The sequence below is a fragment of the Cinclus cinclus genome, chromosome 2 (assembly GCF_963662255.1).
Source record: "Cinclus cinclus chromosome 2, bCinCin1.1, whole genome shotgun sequence".
Lineage (NCBI taxonomy): Eukaryota > Metazoa > Chordata > Aves > Passeriformes > Cinclidae > Cinclus > Cinclus cinclus.
In genome coordinates, this window is record NC_085047.1 from 89,938,155 (window position 1) to 89,956,750 (window position 18,596).

The 18,596-nt window shown below is 36.3% G+C and overlaps 1 protein-coding gene across 1 annotated transcript in view; it reads left to right on the top strand.

Moving 5' to 3' along the window:
- Positions 1-18,596, top strand: part of NCK2 (NCK adaptor protein 2) — an 83,869-nt gene that overhangs the window by 44,793 nt on the left and 20,480 nt on the right. The window contains exon 3 of the mRNA XM_062487927.1: positions 6,844-7,085. Coding sequence (XP_062343911.1) covers positions 6,860-7,085 — 226 coding nt within the window. The 5' untranslated portion in view covers positions 6,844-6,859. The remainder of the gene's footprint in view (positions 1-6,843; positions 7,086-18,596) is intronic.

Consider the following 18,596-nt stretch of genomic DNA (forward strand, 5'->3'; position numbering starts at 1 on the left):
CATTGTGGCTGGGGCTATCCCTCAGCTGATTGTTAAATCTGTTCAGCTTGGGTGGATGAATAGACCTAAACCTGGATCGCAAAAGAAGTGGAAAAGAAAAATTAATGAATTGTTTGTAACAACTTTTGTGGATGTTTCTGATATCTTGGGGTGCATTTGAACATTAAAAATGTTTTAATTTTCCTTTTTACTTTTATATGCTAGTTAATGACAAAGAAGAAAATGGTTGTTTCGGTAAAATGATCCCATATTTAAAAATAAGTATTAAACATTTTTCCTGCATCATGTGCAGTCAACTTAATAGTCTATCTAATTTTGTACTTATTCTTTTGCAAATATTTAAACTATTCCAGTGCAGTTTTAATATCTTTTTTACAGCTCTTGATGAGCTGAATTTTACTTCTGATACTTTCAGTTTGCATTTCTGAACTTAAGCTTATTGCTATCAGTTTTTCCTTTTCACAGAAAGGACCAGGGAGAGGCGACACAGAAAACCCCTAGAGCTTTTTACCTCACTTTTTTAACAGGTTTTTAATTTTTTGAACAGTTCTTCTTTTGTAAATGCTATATTGTAAAAGTAGGTTGCAAATTGTAATAAAACATTCCTTGTTTACAGTGGATTAATTTATTTAAATCTTTGTTCATGTTTATTTTTTATAGCTTTCCACTCATCTTTGCTTTCAGCTTTGGAAAACTGACTCCCTGAAATACAGACAGCAGCATCTATTGATTGTGACTGTTGTCAGTTTGCATATCAAAGTAAATTAGATAATAATTACTTGCACTTGCTCAGCTATCACTTTTAGTTCTGTAATCAATGCATCCTAATGAGACCAAATAGTGAAATACCCCAAATTAATTGTCAAGCTTGTGCTAAAGAAGTCAGCTATTTTAGGTTGCCTGGGTGTGGAGGGCTTTTTTGCTCAGGTATCAGTTTGACACCTCAGAACCACATAGCTGGGTGATGAATGCTTGTTTACTACAGCTGTTTAGTTCACTTTCTTTAAAAGAGGCAGATAATAGTCTTACAGTAGTTTTTGATGCAGTGACCTCTTCCCAAAGAAAATGTCTCTTGGGGTGGGTTAGCACACATTATATAAAATATTAAAGTGTTAAATCACACAAGCAGTTAGACAAAGTGGCCTTTATGTGGTCCTTCTCTGTTTATCCAAGCACCAGCAAATAGCCCAAGCAACAAAGCATGCAAAGGGTTTTACTGGTTATAACAAGTGGTTATAATTTGGGTCAGTTTGCTCTTTTTAAACCTCTGCATTTTGAGGTTTCCTTGTAACACTCATTAGAAATATGTCTTCCTTGGTTTAGGTTTATGTCTTCCTTTGGCCTTTGAATGAAGGAGATGATATTTTCCAGTTTCTTCAAACATGTTCCACTGGAAATAGTTAAAAGTATATCCAAAAGGTGTGTTCTCTTTCACAAGCATTTATTTGAATTTACATTACTAGGATTTTTTTTAATGCTTTCTGAATTCTGCCTTTGTGCTAACGTTTTACAAGTCCTCAAGAACTGAATAAAACAATTTCAAATGTAAAGATATGTTTTTTGATATCTTTATATATGTCAAAACTATTCATCTAGGCTGATGTAAGAAAACTAACCACACACCCACACATGCAACAAAGAAAAAAACTAGGTGAAAACAAAACCTCAAATTTCCTGAAACTGTAGGCAGGATAACCAGAGATTGCATCATCATAAACAAGAAAGCTTCAGATTTAGTGTGCTTCAGATGAAGTGATCTAATAGGAGTTATTAATTGCAGAATACAGTAAGCACATCCAGGTAGTATGAAATAAGTCTGCATGAACACAGACTTTAAAAAATTTATTTTCTGAAACTGTATTACCTTAGAGGACCGAATATTGCCTATTTGCCATAGCTGATGAAGGATTAACCAGGTGGGCACCCGATAGCCAGCCTGTCAGCAACAAATTCTGCATGGTCCAAAACACATTTTGATTTTTCAGAGTTTGGGGACAGGAGAAGAAGTTGTTCAGCCTTCAAATCTTAGAGAAAATCATGGTACATCATTAGTTCATTTTCCATTCTTCCCATGCAATTAATTAAATATCATAGAGTAATGATATTTTACTTAATATTGTATAGCAGTTAGGTGTTTTATGTACATCAGTGTCATGTTAAAGCCTCTGTATCAATTGTCCCTTTTCTTTCAGTGTGACTTAGGAAGACATCCAGAATAGTCTATTATATCAATTGGCACTGCCTATTATTAGAATAGAATTAGATTTTTTTGCTTGTTCCCTTGGTGAGGGGTTAAATCCTCAGGTGTTACTGTCAGTCATTTTTCAGTCATGTTCCTTTTTGCAAAACAAATTGTGAACAAGGAGAGCAACTGCTTCCTTTCTCACTGCATCTTTACCTTCTGTTTGCATGGTCCTAACCTGACATAACTGTTAGCTTTCCTCTTGAGGGCAAGAAAAGATGCTGCTTTTCTACCCACTGGACCAGGGTATTAAACTAGTCATAGTGTTAACTTGTGTCAGTCTATAGGAGAAGATTCCAGTTCGAGTGGCATGCTGATAATAGTTCTTTCCTATTTGTCATTGTGGGAGAAATACATTAGTCCTATATGGGGAGGGGCAGAGAGTGAGGATTGAAATCCCAGCCCAGTAAGAAATGGTATTAAAAATGACATCAACTGAATAAATCTTTCACATAAAGAATCACTAGTAGATTTACAAGCTCATTAGAGCAAATTCTCTTAAGCTTCTCTATGTTTAAGTTCCCATCATCTCAAATATTACTTGCACAGTTCACTTTTAAACATGGCTTTAAAATGGCATAGGTATTTATTTAGTTAGTTTTTTTTTTTCCTGTCATTGCTAAGTTGTTGGATTGTTGATAGTTTATTGAACATAAACTTTTCCTTTCTGGACTTTCCTCTCATAAAGTCATACAGAAGCTACAGTACTAGATATTCCACCAATGTATGCATTTATTCTGCCATATGGTCAGTTAATGTTCCTCACCTGTCTGAGCACTTTCAGTACAGCCATAACTGTCTTAACTTTGGCTGAGTTTTTCTTCATTGCCTTCTTGGCTGAGCAATTTTTCAGTTTTTGCCCTCTCTTCCAAGGACAATTATGTGTAGAAAAATTTTCATGTGTGCTTCTGCAGTGGGGCAGCTTCCACTGGAGACAGAATTTTCCTTTTTCCTAACAAAACCTAAGGTGAAGTAACCAAGTGGCTGAAAATACGTAAGATCAATCTAAACTATATTAGTTTTAACATTTCAGCAAAAATGCAGTGTTGGTAAAATAGGCTAGGTTTTTAAGATTGATAGCAGTAAAGAAATTGCTGGACTAAAAAGAGTTGGATTTGGGTATTGGTATTATAAGAATTGCCTTTTGAAGGTCTGGGTTATGGAGTTCTGTTTGCTCTCATTTAACGTGGTCTCTTCATTTTGGGTTGTTTTTGATTTTTAAGGTTGGAAGTTGGATTGCCATAGAAGTAAAGCAAATGACCACTTGATATGATAATGTAAAAGCCAGGGTTATGTGAAACAATATTTTATGAAGGAAAGACTGTTGCATTTCATCTGTATGGAGAAAAGACTATTACAGTTTCTTGCATAAGTACTTCAAAGCTTTTCACTGGTGCTTTTTAAGTTGTGGAATATTTTTCGTTAAGGTAGAAGCCCACTCAGTATTTCAGCACAAGGACTTCTGAGCTTTTTGAGAAGGAACTTTACAGAAAGTTGAACAGTTTTAGCAGTAATGGATTTTCACTTTCTTGATGTGAAGGAATCTTATGTTGACATTAAAATATTTGGGAACTGTGGTATATTTTATTATGCAATATGTAAGCAGTACACTAAAGAAATTTCATGCTTTTAGTCTGTGTCAAGTTTTTATAGTACTCTCAGATGCTTTGGGAGGCTGTGTTATTGTGTTTTCTTTTTGTTTCCCCCCAAATCTCGCTATGTTGTCTGCTTATAATCATTTATTTGGCACATGGCTGTGTTGCAGAAGCATTTCAAAACTATTGCTTCCACAGCCTCCCTTCTGGGAAACAAATGTGTCCTTATTTACATACTAGGAAATCTTAGCTCTGCAGATGTCACAGGAAGAGCCATATTGTCCTTGATGGAGACAGACTAATGATGTAATCATAAGAAAGTTATTTTAAGAACTTTAATGTGTTTCTCCACATTAAAAACAAACAAAACAAGCAAACAACCCCAAAACACAAAACAAAATTCGCTCCCCCCAAAAGAACAATGCTAAAACTAAAAGAAAAAGAACCCAACTGAATTGTATACACACATATACAGCTTTAAATAGAAAAATGTTTAGCTGCAATTACATTATGCATTTTGACTCTAAATCCTGTCTCCACTTGGGAAGGAAAGCTTGTGCCGCTAAACATGTAGTAAAACCTGGACTACTTTACTGGAAGGGGTTAAGTGTGAGCATGGTGCTCAGGAAAATTGGCTTCTCTATATCTGAATACTTCTGCCAAAATTGCATCTGCAAGGGGCCTGCTTGTGAAATGACATAATTTCTCAGGCATAGTGACAGTTTTACATGTCTACACTAATGGGAATTTAAGAAATCGAGTAGGTTTGAGCCCCCTGTCCCGGTGAGTTTCAGAGGGCTACAGTTGATGTTTTCAGCCCTGGTAAATAGTTTTTTCCTGTGCTTCTTGCCCAGCACTGTGGGGAAAGACTTGATGACTCTTACAGTAGGGGTCAATTAAAATTAATTTTTTCTTCAGAGGTATAGGAAGAGTTTAATAGTTTTGCACCAGTCACTTCTCAAATATTATTCCTAATGTGGGTTTTTTATTATTAATATGATGTAATATTTATAATTTTTATTTGCCTGTATTGTGAAAATAACCTTTTTTAGAAGGGGAGCGTATGTAATTGTAACACCAACCAACTGCATTGATGATGTCCTATTTCTTCACGTTCTCCATGTCCCCAGGAATAGTAAGAATTGACCATTTTACAATTGCTGAGATAAAATAAGCCAACCTAAATTGGAGAGATAGATTATATTGACACCGCCAGCCTCCAGAACATGTTTGATTGTAGTCCCCTGTGGCTACATCTGCTTATCGACCTGTAGGCTCTCTGTCCATTTTATGTCAGTCAGAAAGCAGGGCAGCTGATTGAAGGCTGAGGTCCAAAGTTCAGGCTCTTCTCTCTCTTTGTCAGATGGGATTATTATTTTAGGGGGGGGAAAATGGTTGAATGGTTACTGACTTACTTATTGTAAAACTATCAGTTCCACTGCATAAGTCACAGCCTGTTTGAGCTGTAAGGATTATGCTTCTCAGTTATTCAAAGCATCATAGCTCCTTTTTAAATTCATCTTGGGGACCTCAGCCATGCAAATGCATATTTGAATAATGTTTTAATTGCTGTATGTTCTTTCTGGTTTTTAATTGGAGAATAAAAACTGTTCACAAATTGTTTTCACAATTTGTACTGTAGCTAAAGGGGGAAGTCTGTGTGTGAGTTGGTGTGTGTATTTACAGACTGCAGGAGGATATAGGTGATATAACTTACGTGGTGAGCAGAATTTCTGAATGAAGTTTGGTTTTTAATTACCTTTTTGTCACATAAACTGCCAGGTATCAGAGAAGATAGGGTTCAAAGACTTAGGCAACAAAATCAAGCATTACAGAAATCTTTGGACATTAATAATTTGAAGTAATTTTGCACCTTTTTCTATTAATCTGTAGTTTAAATGAAATTACACCTTTTATTTAAAAATCCCAAAATCTGCTACATTGATTTCCAAATATGTTCTCACCTCCTACTCTCTCTGTCCTCCTTCACCTCCCTCTCCCCCAACCCCCATGGCAGTAATTAGAACGTTTTAGATGACTTCTCAGAATTTAGAAGGTAAAATCAACATGTTTCAGTTGGCATTACAACATAGTTGAATGTCATTGGTACTAGAATTGGACTTTTCCTTGTACACTATTATACTGCCTTACATTGTTCCTGGTAATTGCTGGGATGCGTAGGAAAAGTGGAGGCATCTGTCTTTGTGTAGCTGACAAATAGCTTTGAAAAAGATCATTGTTCTTACAGGTAAGTGAGAGAAAGACAACTCATTCAGTCTTAATGGAACTCTAGATGTGTTTCAGGTAGGGAAGAAGTGAAATCCAGTGGGTGCTCTTTTCCACCCCACTGACTAATGCCTGGTGCAGGACTGTGCTGAGCTGGGATCTTCCTGGGAACAAAGAGGGAAGTGAAGACTCTCAAAGGCAGTTCTGTGCTGCCTGCACAAAATGGCGAACAAAGGCTTGCTAAAGACAGTACCCTCTTATTGATGGCAGATTTCCCTTCTGGGTTGCATTACTTCTTGAATTATATTTTAACTTTCTAGTAAATGAAGATGGACAACTTTGTTTAAATGCAGAAAACTTCTATATGTAATATTAGTTTGAGGATGTGGAATGAGTGCAGAAGGAAAATACATTTTTGGAATGCTGTTATTTTTTCTCAGAACTTGTGGAATACTTTTGTAATGTTATAGGCAAAAATTAAGCAGATTTTGTTAATAAGCTTTTGTTAATATATATCCATATCATATTTTGTATACTTGCTGAGGAAGTGAATGTAATACATTATGACTAGAATTTACTATCAAGATATTGCCATATTTTAGTGACTGAAAAACCAAGTCATTATGACTTCCCTTATTTTTAAAGTGGGTTTTCCCTAAATGGCATTCTCGTTTTCCCCTAGCCTTTGTCTTGCTTGTTTTAGAAGAATTCAAGGGAAAAAATGAGTGAGCATTATATGACATAATTTCCTCAGGATAATGTTTTAATATTTTGTTGCAGAAGGACTCCATGAAAGATGACAGAAGAAGTTATTGTTATTGCAAAGTGGGATTACACTGCACAGCAGGACCAAGAACTTGACATCAAGAAAAATGAGCGTCTTTGGCTATTAGATGATTCTAAGACATGGTGGAGGGTAAGAAACGCGGCCAACAAAACGGGATATGTGCCATCAAATTATGTGGAGCGAAAAAACAGCTTGAAGAAAGGTTCTCTGGTTAAAAATCTAAAAGACACATTGGGTGAGTAATTTTGTATTTTGGAATAAATTTAGTAGACTTGATGACTTTCAGGTTGGGAATGTAATATGGATATAAATATTTCGTAACATGCCTGTTTGGATTGTCTTTATGCTTAGCTTGAGGTGACATGATGGGCAGATGATTGAGGGAGGGAGAGGCAGAGAGAGTGGGTGTGCGTGGAGGATCATGTGTAAAAATCTGTAATGTGTTTTCTTGCATTACATCCAGAAGAAAAAGATGTTACTTTTGTTTGTTTGTCAAAGGTTGTATGTTTTCAGTGGCTGAAGAACTGTGAGTTTCATACACATATCAACTGCTGAATCCTCTCTTTTCATGCCAGCTCCTCTCACTTGAAAGATGAAGGATGTAAACTGGGTTGTTCAGCACAGCCAAAGCTGAATTACTTTATGAATGGGATTTTACAGTGTGGCTATGTATAGTGCCAGGAGTTAAGTTTCTGTGGTCTGAGATGTTCTGTTTACTTTCAAGTCCTTAAATATGTATTCTATTTTATACTTGCACGTAAAGTCTTCACAACAGTATCTCATACATATAAAATAATCTAGCTTTGATAAATTTTGTGCATTTTAAAGAAATCTATTTGAAAGTTAAGTGAAATGTTTTTTCTTTGCTTTGATTTTTAAAGACTGATTAAAAAGTGCTTTGCATATGGCTAGAAAAGGTTATAAACATAGTGATAAGTTGTTGTTTTATGCCAGGAAAAGCTACTAGTGGTATTTTAGGGTGTTATGAATAAAACAGAAACAGGCACATTAGAAGTGTTTTGAGGGGTTTTCTTTTGCTTCTGTTTTGGTTTTTTGCCTGTGTTTTATGAAGTCATATATAGGGAAAATATGTTCTGTTGCAGACTGCTGTCAACAGCATGACTCTTCAATAGAAAAATTAGGATCTGGTTTATTAGAAAGTTAAAAAGTTTACTTAAAAATAACATGGAAATAATATGTGAGAGATTATCCTGTGCCAATGTTGTTTCTAACAGGTTTTATTTCTTAGTCACTCCTTCATTACCACGTCTTCCACTGCTGAGCTGCCATAATGTGCATAGAAACTGGGGACTAGAGAATGGGTGGCAGGCAAACAAGGTTATCATAAAACTTATCATGGTAATATTTAGTACCACAGCCCTTTCTACAGATACTCTTGGAATATACTGATGACAGTGCCAGGAAATGGGATTATGCCTTTTCAAAGACTTGTGTGGCTAAAATCAAAGTCTCAGTTGTGACATTAAGCTCCTTTTATATAGATCTATGTTGTTTAAAACATAAACTTAATGTATATATTTTGTCTGAAAGGTACATTAGGAAAGGATTGCAGTCCTATTGGGATAGTATTTCAAGTGTTCATGTAAAATGTGGGCAATATTTGCTTGATATAAACTCATTTTTATTTATGTCCAACAGAAATCTATTTAAGGGAAGGAATAGAGGTGTGTCCTAGCCTATGCGTGTGTTTATTTTCAGTCTTAAAAAAGCTGCACGATGCAGGGTGTTTCCCTTCACTCTGGTGGTGAGTGATGAAAAGGCGTGAGCAAAAAGCTTGGTGGTTTAATGGCTGAGCTATCCCTAGGTGTCCCATCTTCCAAGGCTCAGCCCTTTGTGCACACCTGCACAGGTTTTTAACTTCTGAAGCGCTGTTAGGACAAGTTAGGCATTCCCTCTTCCCTTTCTAATGGTTTTCTTTGTGTGTTTGTTCAGCTGAGGAGGAAAGTGCCTTAGGATGAAGTCTGGCTTTTTGTGTGCTATCACCACACTTACCTGCTGAGTCTCATGCTCTTTTAAGCTAGTACATCCTGTGACGCTGAGAAACTGCCTAAGGCATACCTAACTCACAAATGGATTCAGAGTATTCTTAACATCCACCCACAAGAGCTGGTGCTTAAGAGTATTCTTTTTTTAAGAGTTTAGGTGCTGTGAACTCCTTACCATAATGAAACATGTATGTGCTGTGCACCACGTATCTGTACAATTTTTTTTACCTTTCTTGAATCAGAGTCCTCAACTAAACTATAGTCTTTAAGCCTTTTCTGTCTTGCTGTAATTTCTCATTCAGAACAAGCAGAGCATGTGTCCTTCCTTAGGGGATCCATTGTTTTTAGAGGCCATAAAAAATGTACTCCTTCTTTTTAAACAAAGGCTTGCAAATTGCAAGACTGATGCTTCATCTACTGAAACAACTTTTGAAAGTTTTGCTTTTCCCAGTGAAGCAAGTTCTTAAGTTCTCTTCATACAAATATGTCTAATGTATCATCACGTCTGTGTCTCCAAGGATCACAAAAGTCTCATTAAAATACCTCCTAACCCAGCACAGTTGGCAATGGTGGTCATGAGTATTAGTCCTTAAATCAAATCTGTTTCCAACTTTGATCTTGAAGCTACTGCCAAAATATCAGGTACTGAACTTAAAAAAAACCCAACAAAGAGTCACTTAATAGTCTTGACAATAATTAATCATCAATCTTGTGAAATCTCAGGAGAGAAACAGCCACCTCATAGCTGCTTCCAGTGACATACTTGCACCCCCTTTCGTACTTGTGTCACTCAAGCAAATGGTTGTTCCCATGGAGATGCACTTTTCCCGGCCTCTTTTTTAATAGATTACATTTCCTTGTGTTAAAAAAATAATTCGTCTGAAAGCATCGTTATCATGCAAATGATGTCATGTGTTGTCTGTGTGATCATCTGCCACTCTTGTGCTTATCCATGGTAATTACCAGTGCTTGATTTATATTTTTATATTCAATAAATATGTAAAGTGCCAGCCATAGTTCAAACTGTGGCAGACCCTGTAGGAGCTATAACTATTTAATTAATAGTTCCCCTCGTTTGCTGTTGAAGATGCATCATCTGAATAGTTGTTCATCTTTGGCATTAATCTGTGTTCTAAATAAACTTTATGCCACAAATTATGTTGGTGTCTTGTACACATAAACACCAGAAGTACACCATGGAAATTTGCTATCTTTTTGAAGTTGCTTTATCGGGAGATTTTATAACCTCATCAGAGAATTAAGTCATGCCTGTTTGATGCTAAAAACTAATTTTCCCAGGACTGTTGACTGTCATTTATTATATCTCAACCCTTGAATATTTTATTAATAGTCTATCAGCTTTACCATTTTTTGGCTTGGGGTTGGTGGAAGGTTAATGGACATATGGGTACCTAGAATAGGCAGTTTGATGTTTTAAAATATCAGCCCATTTTTATCAATATCTTAAGGCTTCTTGAATTTCCATTTTATTTTGTCATTAAAAAAAAAAAATCAAATGTGTTCAGAGACAGCTCTCCTAAATGTGTTGGGTGCTTATTAAAATGCTGATTAATGCTTGTTTAGCATATGTTCATTAAATCAGTTCCTTGTGGACTGAAAAACAGCTCACCCAAAATCTCAAATGACCCCCAGTAATTTCTAAAGAGATACTTTAGAATCATCCTATACCTTTTTACAAAGCAATAGCTTTTTCTACGCTGTTAACTTTGTCTTTGCCTTTTTAAGGGCTTGTTCTATTCTATCATGTCTTCTTTTAGTCCTGACATCAGGGAATTTTCTCTACCTTGTAACTTTCCTTAAATTATTTGGAGGAACCTTGAGTCTTGTAATTCTTCAATTGATGGATGTCTGATGTCTGATGTCTGTTTTTTGTCATTTTTCTGTTTGATACATACTAGTTGTGTCATCTTAGATCTCTTTCTTGAGTGAGGTCTAATGAATACTCAGCTACAACAGTGTATTTTTAATTATGGAAATACAGTGTATAGGCCACCTATTGAGAATTTTAAATGATTCATCTTCTCATTCCCTTTTTTGTCTTAACTGAGTGATACTGCAAGTAAAACGTTAATGGTAACTTGACCATTTCAAATTGCTGTCTTCTATTTGCTCATATTGAATGAAATCTGGTAATTATTACTATTCTTAAGGCAAAAGCCAGCTTCCATGCCTGTGATTAAAATTTCATCTTCATTCATTATAATGAAGCTTAAACTAGTTTCCTTTTACAGTATTTCATTTGTGGGGAGGGTATTTTCTATGCATTTTGAGTAAGTCTTACTAAGCAAGAGACCTCCAGCATGCATCTTTTAAACAGTAATTTTCTGTAATATAATTCTTCCCATGTGCTGGGGGGTGGAAAGGAATTCCCATATCCATTTGGTTGGAGTGGGTGTTTGCCAGCACCACCTCCAGAGCTGCCTCTGAATGCAGCTCCACGGGTTTCCCCGTCTGCAGCAAAGATGATCTGTGCCTGCTGGCTCATCTCTGTCATGCCAGACAGAAACCTTATCTGAAGGAAGCCAAAATAATTGAGAAGTCAGTTGTTTGTGTACTCAAAATAAAACTTCTACATTTTTTCCATCCTTTTGCAAGTCATTTTCCTGGCAGCAGCACAACTCCCCAGGCAGCAGCGTGCCATGAGTGAGTGAAGCGTTTGGTCCTGCAGCAGGGTGCCATTTTCATGGGAATCCATGATTTTCTGAATGTTACTGCTTTTGCTTCACAACCACCACTACATATAGGCTTTTCTTACAGGTTTCTGGTCTTGTTCCCTTTAGTGAACAACTACATAAGAAACCTTGAGGACATTTCTACTCTCCTCTTGGTGTGGGTCTTTGAAGAGATGCCCTGCAAAAGAAAAAAGGTTTAATAAAATGTGTAATGTAAAGGAGATTGGACACCAAGAATACAGGAGAGGTATTTGCAAATCTGTAGGAACAATAGAAATGGATGAGTTTTGGTGGTGATGGCAAGTAACAGTAACCTTGATAACATTTCATGCATGTTTGAGTTGCATAAGAGACTTTTTAAATGGCTCCTTTATTAAGCTTCTGGAAGTCTGCAAAACTTTCCAGTAACTTTCTAGTTCTAATTCACTCAATATGCCAGATTTGGGAAGGAAGAATTGCCAAGTGAGATGTAATTTAAAGAATCTTGCTTGCATCAGTGTTCCTAGTAGGTTATTCCAGGAGTGTTATCCATCCAGGAGTATTTCTTGTGTTTGTCAACCCCTGTGGTGTATGTCTGCCTGGGTCAGTCTGTAGATCTGCAGCAGTCCCTGAATGCCATATATACTGATGCTTCCAGGAATCAACAGTTTTGTATCTCCTCAGCTAATTTTATGAAAATGCTGGTTTTTTTTCAAATTTATAAACTTCATATTTTCCCATTTGAAAGCTACGTAGTACCACTTTCTCAGTGCACATTTGGAAATTGGCAGGGAAGTTAGCCCTTTTTTCTTTGTGGAGTCACTTCCTAGTAAGAAGCAGTAATGAGGAATTGGTCATTCTTCAATGCAATCTTTTTTTAACGATGGGAAACTGTTCCTCTTTACTGTTGGTTAAGAGGCTTGGTGTACTTCCTTTTTACATACAAGTTTTTCAACTCAGATTTACACAATTGCCATCATAGCTCTGTATAACATGGTTATGAAATCTCTTTCTCCAAGCTCTGGTGTGTGTGTTATTGGCATTTATTTTTTTTTTTTTTGTTTGGTTGGTTTGGTTTTGAAGACTTTTTCTTTTAAAAAAATAACTTAGTGATCTGATTTTGGTAGTTCTGATGTGATGTGTGTGGCAGATTGAATTATACACAGTTGTATTTTGACATTCATCAGATTGCTTCTAAGTCTTGTTTTAAGTATTGAAATTTGATTACTAAAGTCTTTCACTAGTGGAAGTTACTAAAATTACTCTAATGTTGTGGGGTTTAGCTGAATATTTTCCAGTTCTTCCACACTAATTTTTAAAAGTGCAATCATAAGAAGTATGCACAGCATTTTTGGCACAGTCAGAGCACTAAATTGAGTCTTCAGTACTTTTTTCATGATGAATTTGTTTGTTTATCGGTGACCTGTCTGAGCCTCATCCAGAAGATCACAGAAAACACATTAAATTCCTAATAGAACTAAGTCCCATTTGAAAATATTGGTTAGTTCTTAATTCGTTATTTCCAATTTTAGTGTTCTCGGGACACCATAAGGGTATAAAATTTACTACAGAATGAAAGAATGGTGGAAATAAAAATACATATGGTATCACTGTATAATAAATATATTGTTGTATAGCACAGCCTCCTAAGCCTTATACAGCTCATGTTAATAAAAACAGGTCTACCTTACAAAAAAAACAGAAGTTATTTTAATCCCTTTAGAACTTCAAGCTTTCAGTGGTTTTGGCCTTCCTTATCACAGACCTGTAAGAAATGCTAGTCTCTCCATTCAAAAACTAGCATTTAATAAAGTTGATTAAAAAAATAAATAACTTCTTAAAGCATATAGCTACTTGTAGAATTATTTATCACATATTAAAGTTCCTAAAAAGGAATTTTGTGAAGTTTTTGTTTAGCCAAATATCTCTAGCTGAAATTAGCAATAAAATCAATCCCCTCATAGGAATTCAGCAAAAATAAAAGTATTTTTTCTGTGTCACTTATTGTTGCTTTGAAGCTTTCTAGCTTGTCAGAAAATGTGAGCATGACAGTAGGGGTGTGTCTTGTTCCTATTGGAGAATTGGATGAGGGTTAGTCATCTATATTTGCACTTTAAAGGAGTTAGCACACAGGAATTTAGGTTCAATTTTAGGGAGAGGAAGTAGTGGAAATGTTTATATGCAGCACAAATTCTTGCTCAATTTCCTAGAATCCTAGAATAGCTGCTTCCATGGTTGAATTTGTTCAGCTGAAGCACCTTCTGTGCTGTTCTTCTTCCTGCTTTGTAGTTGTATTGCTTAAAGAAAGCATGTTTGTTTGTGTGACAGTTTGGCAATGGTGGTGACTCTTCACCAGTGATGAAATTGAGAAGAACATGGTTTTGTGGTAGTGAGAGAAGTGATGGGAATTCCTTTTAGGAGTTAGAGACACTAACTTTTAGGTGTAGTATCTTCAGTTTCAGGGGGAAAATAAACCGGATATATGATTGTGGTTACCTGGATTTCTGAGAAGGGCGTAATGGGAGATGTTCACAATGATTTCAAACACAGGGTAGAGATTTCTTCCATTCCCATCTAGAGCATATGGAGTTAGGTGCTGGCAGTGCTGATGCCACTGGACCGGTAGCAGATGATTTGCATAATATGTAATTGAAATACTTTGCTGCTTTTTGGAACTATGTCTGTCTCACAATTATAATAAAAACCTAGACTTAGTTAAAGTAGCCATTTTCACTTTACTGATGATCTTTGAAGATATTGAGACATACTTAATAGCATTAGTTTTGCATATGGAAAAATGACACAAGAACATACTGATGACAAAGTAGGGTTCTACCTTCCCACTATCAATTAGATACATAATTGCAAAAAAGTATTAATTTTTAATGTGTGTTACTATAAAATGTTAAAATGTTTATCTAGAATCCAAGACAAACGCATGAATTTATGATTTTGGACATGTTGTACACTCACAAACATTTCAGTAATTTTAATATGCATATCAACTGTATCCACTGAAACTAACATTAAAGAAGTCCAAGTCTCTGCTTGGTGAAACTAAAATCGGACTTTCTAAAAAATAATGTGTTGTAATTTCTAAAGAAACATCTGCTTGGATAAGGAAAAAAATCTGAAGTTGCAGAACAGACTAATGCAAAACAAACAAACAAACCCACAAGAAAAATCCCCAATGAAAATGAAACACAAACTTGATGCCTTTTACAGAGCTGAAGCCAAAGAACTTTTCGTGAATATTCTGGAGAACTTATGGTCCAGAATAATGCTTCTTTTATTGCTTGATGAGACTTTCTCTGCTGGATGTGTGCACCAGACCCTTCATCTGCTCCAAAGTGAAAAGCCAAAAGCAGCAGTGAATGCGGAACCTGAAGCTTGTCGCAGTGCTAGCTTGTTCAGAAGTTTGTTTTTATGAGTTTACAATTGTATATATTGTATTCTGTTGAAGTTTTAGCTTTATTGGGGTAGATTGTTTCTTGGGGTAGGTTATTTAAAGGATGTGCTGCTTCAAGAACTTAAAAAAAAAGTATAATTGAAACCATGATGTGTGCTACCTTTCAGCAGATTTTTCTACTGTGGTGGTTGCAATAAGGCTGAGGACATAAAGAAATCCTCCTATTTTTAATCTATATTGAGTAAATAAGTGTGTTCGTTGTATTAGGAGTTTCATCTAATAGATGTATATATTTTTCCCCCTCTCTCATGCAGAATGACTGCATGTGCTTGGAGGTACATTGACATTTACAGATCAAAGAACGAGCCTTTATTTTATTCAAAATTATGTGTGCAAAGATAAAAGGACCACCTGAACTCAGTGTGGTTGCGTGTACTGATGTCTTTGCTGTTGTTTTCCTCCATCGTCACCTTGGAGGACCCTTGATTTTGCCCCTCTCAGAGCCAGTTATGTTTCAACCTGTAGTGTCTGGCCTTAGAGCAAGCCCCAAAATTTGCTCCCAAGGTAGAGCTCACTATTAAAGAGTCACTCCATTGCCAGTAGCTCTTCCTACGCCCCATTCCAGCTGTGGAGGCAGTTTTTTTACTTCCTTACATTAAAAGTTTGTGTCTGAACCTTCAACTCTTTTGGTGTTTCATGTTTTACATAGAATAAAAATACTTCAAGCATTCTGCTAATTATAGCTCTTCTTCCAAACCAGTGAAAATAGCGTACTTTATTTCCCCAAGTGCTGTCTTGTATGGAATTCATTTCACGGTGTTCCCTTCTGTCTTCCTTTCCCTCAGGTTCCTGGGAGAACCGAAGTTGGCTGGGGCAGCAGTGTGGGTCACTGCATTGCATCTATCTGCCTGGGTTGGGCTTTTTCCATGAGCACATGTTTATAGGGGTACATGTGTTTGTGTGCTTTGCATACTGTCATCCCCTTTGGCTTCACATCTTAGCACATGACAGTGGTAGCAGAGAGAAGAAACCGACGACTGTAGCTGAGGTATTAGAGGTGTTGTCTACCTTGTTTGGTGTGTGGAGCTGAGTTACCATTTTGAAGACCAAGCTAAGATAACTGGTAAAAATAGATAGCCTCTGTATGTACTCTGGGGGACACCATTTTCCAGTGCATTGCAGTGACTCAAAGGACAACAGATTTTTTCAATACATAGGTGACAGTGGCTGTTCTTTCTCCCACCTTAGAATCACTGGGGAATTGTTTTCCTTCAGATGTGGCTATTTCCTTCAATATGCAACCCTAAGTAATTATTTTGGTATTACTTAATGTAGTTTTTTTTTATTGTGGCCTTGGGCTGTCTTGAAGTTTTTCCAGGGTATTTTTAAATATTAATTAGTTTCTTTTTCTCTACGTATTTGCACTTGGGTTCCATTGATTTCTGTTTCTCAGGTTTTTTGAAGACCTGAACAGTAGGTGACACGTTCTTATACCATGCAAACAGTATTTGTAAATTAGTGCTCGTGCCAAAAGAAACTGGGCTTTGTCTTACAATGTATAAGAAAAGGTTTCCTTACATTTTCTGAGTCTCAAAGGTGTTTTGTTTTGTGGAGTCTGTCCATAAAGCAGGACTCGACATGCTTAGAGTGTATGCAGACATGAAGTGCAAAGCTGCAATGCTGGAGAGAATGCCCACCTCGGTTGTTTTAAGGGGAAAGGTTCCAGCACAGATGACATTTTATGAAAATTGCTTCAGTGGTGAATGTGACTGCTTACTGACAAGTTATTTTTGTGGTCTCAGCAAATTCATTTGGATAGACACCTTTCTTAATGGCTGGTCAGCTTGGACATGTGGACATTTAAGGGTGCTCTACTAGATTACTATTTGTAGCTGTATTTTGCACTAGAAATTGATTTAGGACTTAAGCTGTAAACTGTCTAAATTGTATGCAGTCATTGCCATCACTCCTGTTTGCAGTCTTTGGGATTTTGTAAATTAAAGGAAATGGAAAGCGAAAAGGAGAAAGGAAGAAAACATATTTTGGTGTGGCGGAAATGTCATTCTTTTTGTATATGGGCTCTGCCAGTTTACTAACCAACCTGTAAGATTTTTTTTTTTTTAATTGGTCATTCAGGAAGTTGTTCTCCAGATCAGGAGATAAATGTATTACTTTATTGTTGCTCTATAGTTATTAAGTTTAATTCTACAGAAGAAATTGTTCTGGTTTGTGTGGGAGTCCTGGGGTTTTGTGTTTTGGCTGTGAGGACTACACCTCAGAGGAGATGGACTGTTTTGTTAAGTGAGCCATTTCATCCTGTTACTTCCCCTTCATAGATGGAGATGCCTGGTTTTGTGTATGTAATTGCAAATAACCTGAGAGCCCTTGATTAACAAAGCTATGTGCATTGAAATTTAGGGAGGAAGTTAGTACAGAAAGGATGATATTTAGTTTGCTTTCCTCATCCTAAAAGGAGTTTGCAAGAAAGCTGTAGTATCAGATTTCTAAGGATTTTTGAGGTTTCTGAAGAGAAAATGTTACTAGCATGTATTTTCTTGTAACACTTATTTATTGTTGTAAAACATTAGTATAATATAATGTGAGCATTCTGGCTTTATGGTAGAATTACTAAGGCTTTACATCGTGCTTGACATTGGTAAGGGTCAAGTGAAGTAAAATACAGTAAACTCAAAGGGTAGGTGAGTGTTGTACTTTCAGGTGGGACTGTCCTAAGCTTTTGGATGCTGAGATACTGCACTTTAGTCAGCATTTGGGTCATTGTCTTTGAGCATTTTGAGCATTTCTTTGACTTGAGGGGCTGTGTAGTTACTGCTTTGTACTTTCTCTGTTCAGGTTTGGCCTTGGTGATCCAAACTTCAATCTCTATCTGTAACATCTATTACATCTTTTCAGATGCAGAATTCAAAGTAAATTTGAACATACAAGGAGTGAAATGACTAAGTTAGAACTATAGTTGCTTGTCTAAAGTAGAATAATTCCCTCTCAGTTATTTGGAAGGGTCTTTAAATTGTAGGATTGTCATCTTGCATTCAGAATAGTCTACCTTGTACTTGCTGTATTTTTTTCCTCAATTTCTTTTTAATTGAGTGGGTCAGTGTTAAGAAGTCAAATTTGTATCCTGAGCTGTCCTGTGCACCTCTTTTACTTCATATAAATGTGAGACAGCTAAATATAAAGCATCTTTCTACCAAGTGCTGGAAGAGGAGAGGGAACATAGGCTACAATATACTTCCTGAGGGACAGGAGTATGCATTTAGGTAGACAGTTTGGAGCATCTCATGCATATTAGTGTTTTCCTTTGTTACTGTCCTCTGTTAGTGTTTGTGAAGGAGAGGCAAAACAGTGTAGCTGCTCTACATCGAGGGAACAGAAAGCAGTGGGAAGTCCAACATGACTATTGTGCCTTCTCCCCACACTTTATAGATGAGTTCTTAGAATTATAGGGCTGCCTTAGACTTAAGGTATTTCTGGTTATATTCTCTTATCAGTACATCTTTCAAAATCAAGATAATGTAATTTATAAGATTGCAAATTAGGTGGGAATATTTTTGTGTTTGAAAGCAGAGACTGCATATTTAATGCAAGCAAGCTTCAATTTAAATATGTAGAGAGAAGTTAGAATGGTAGGTCTTGAGAAA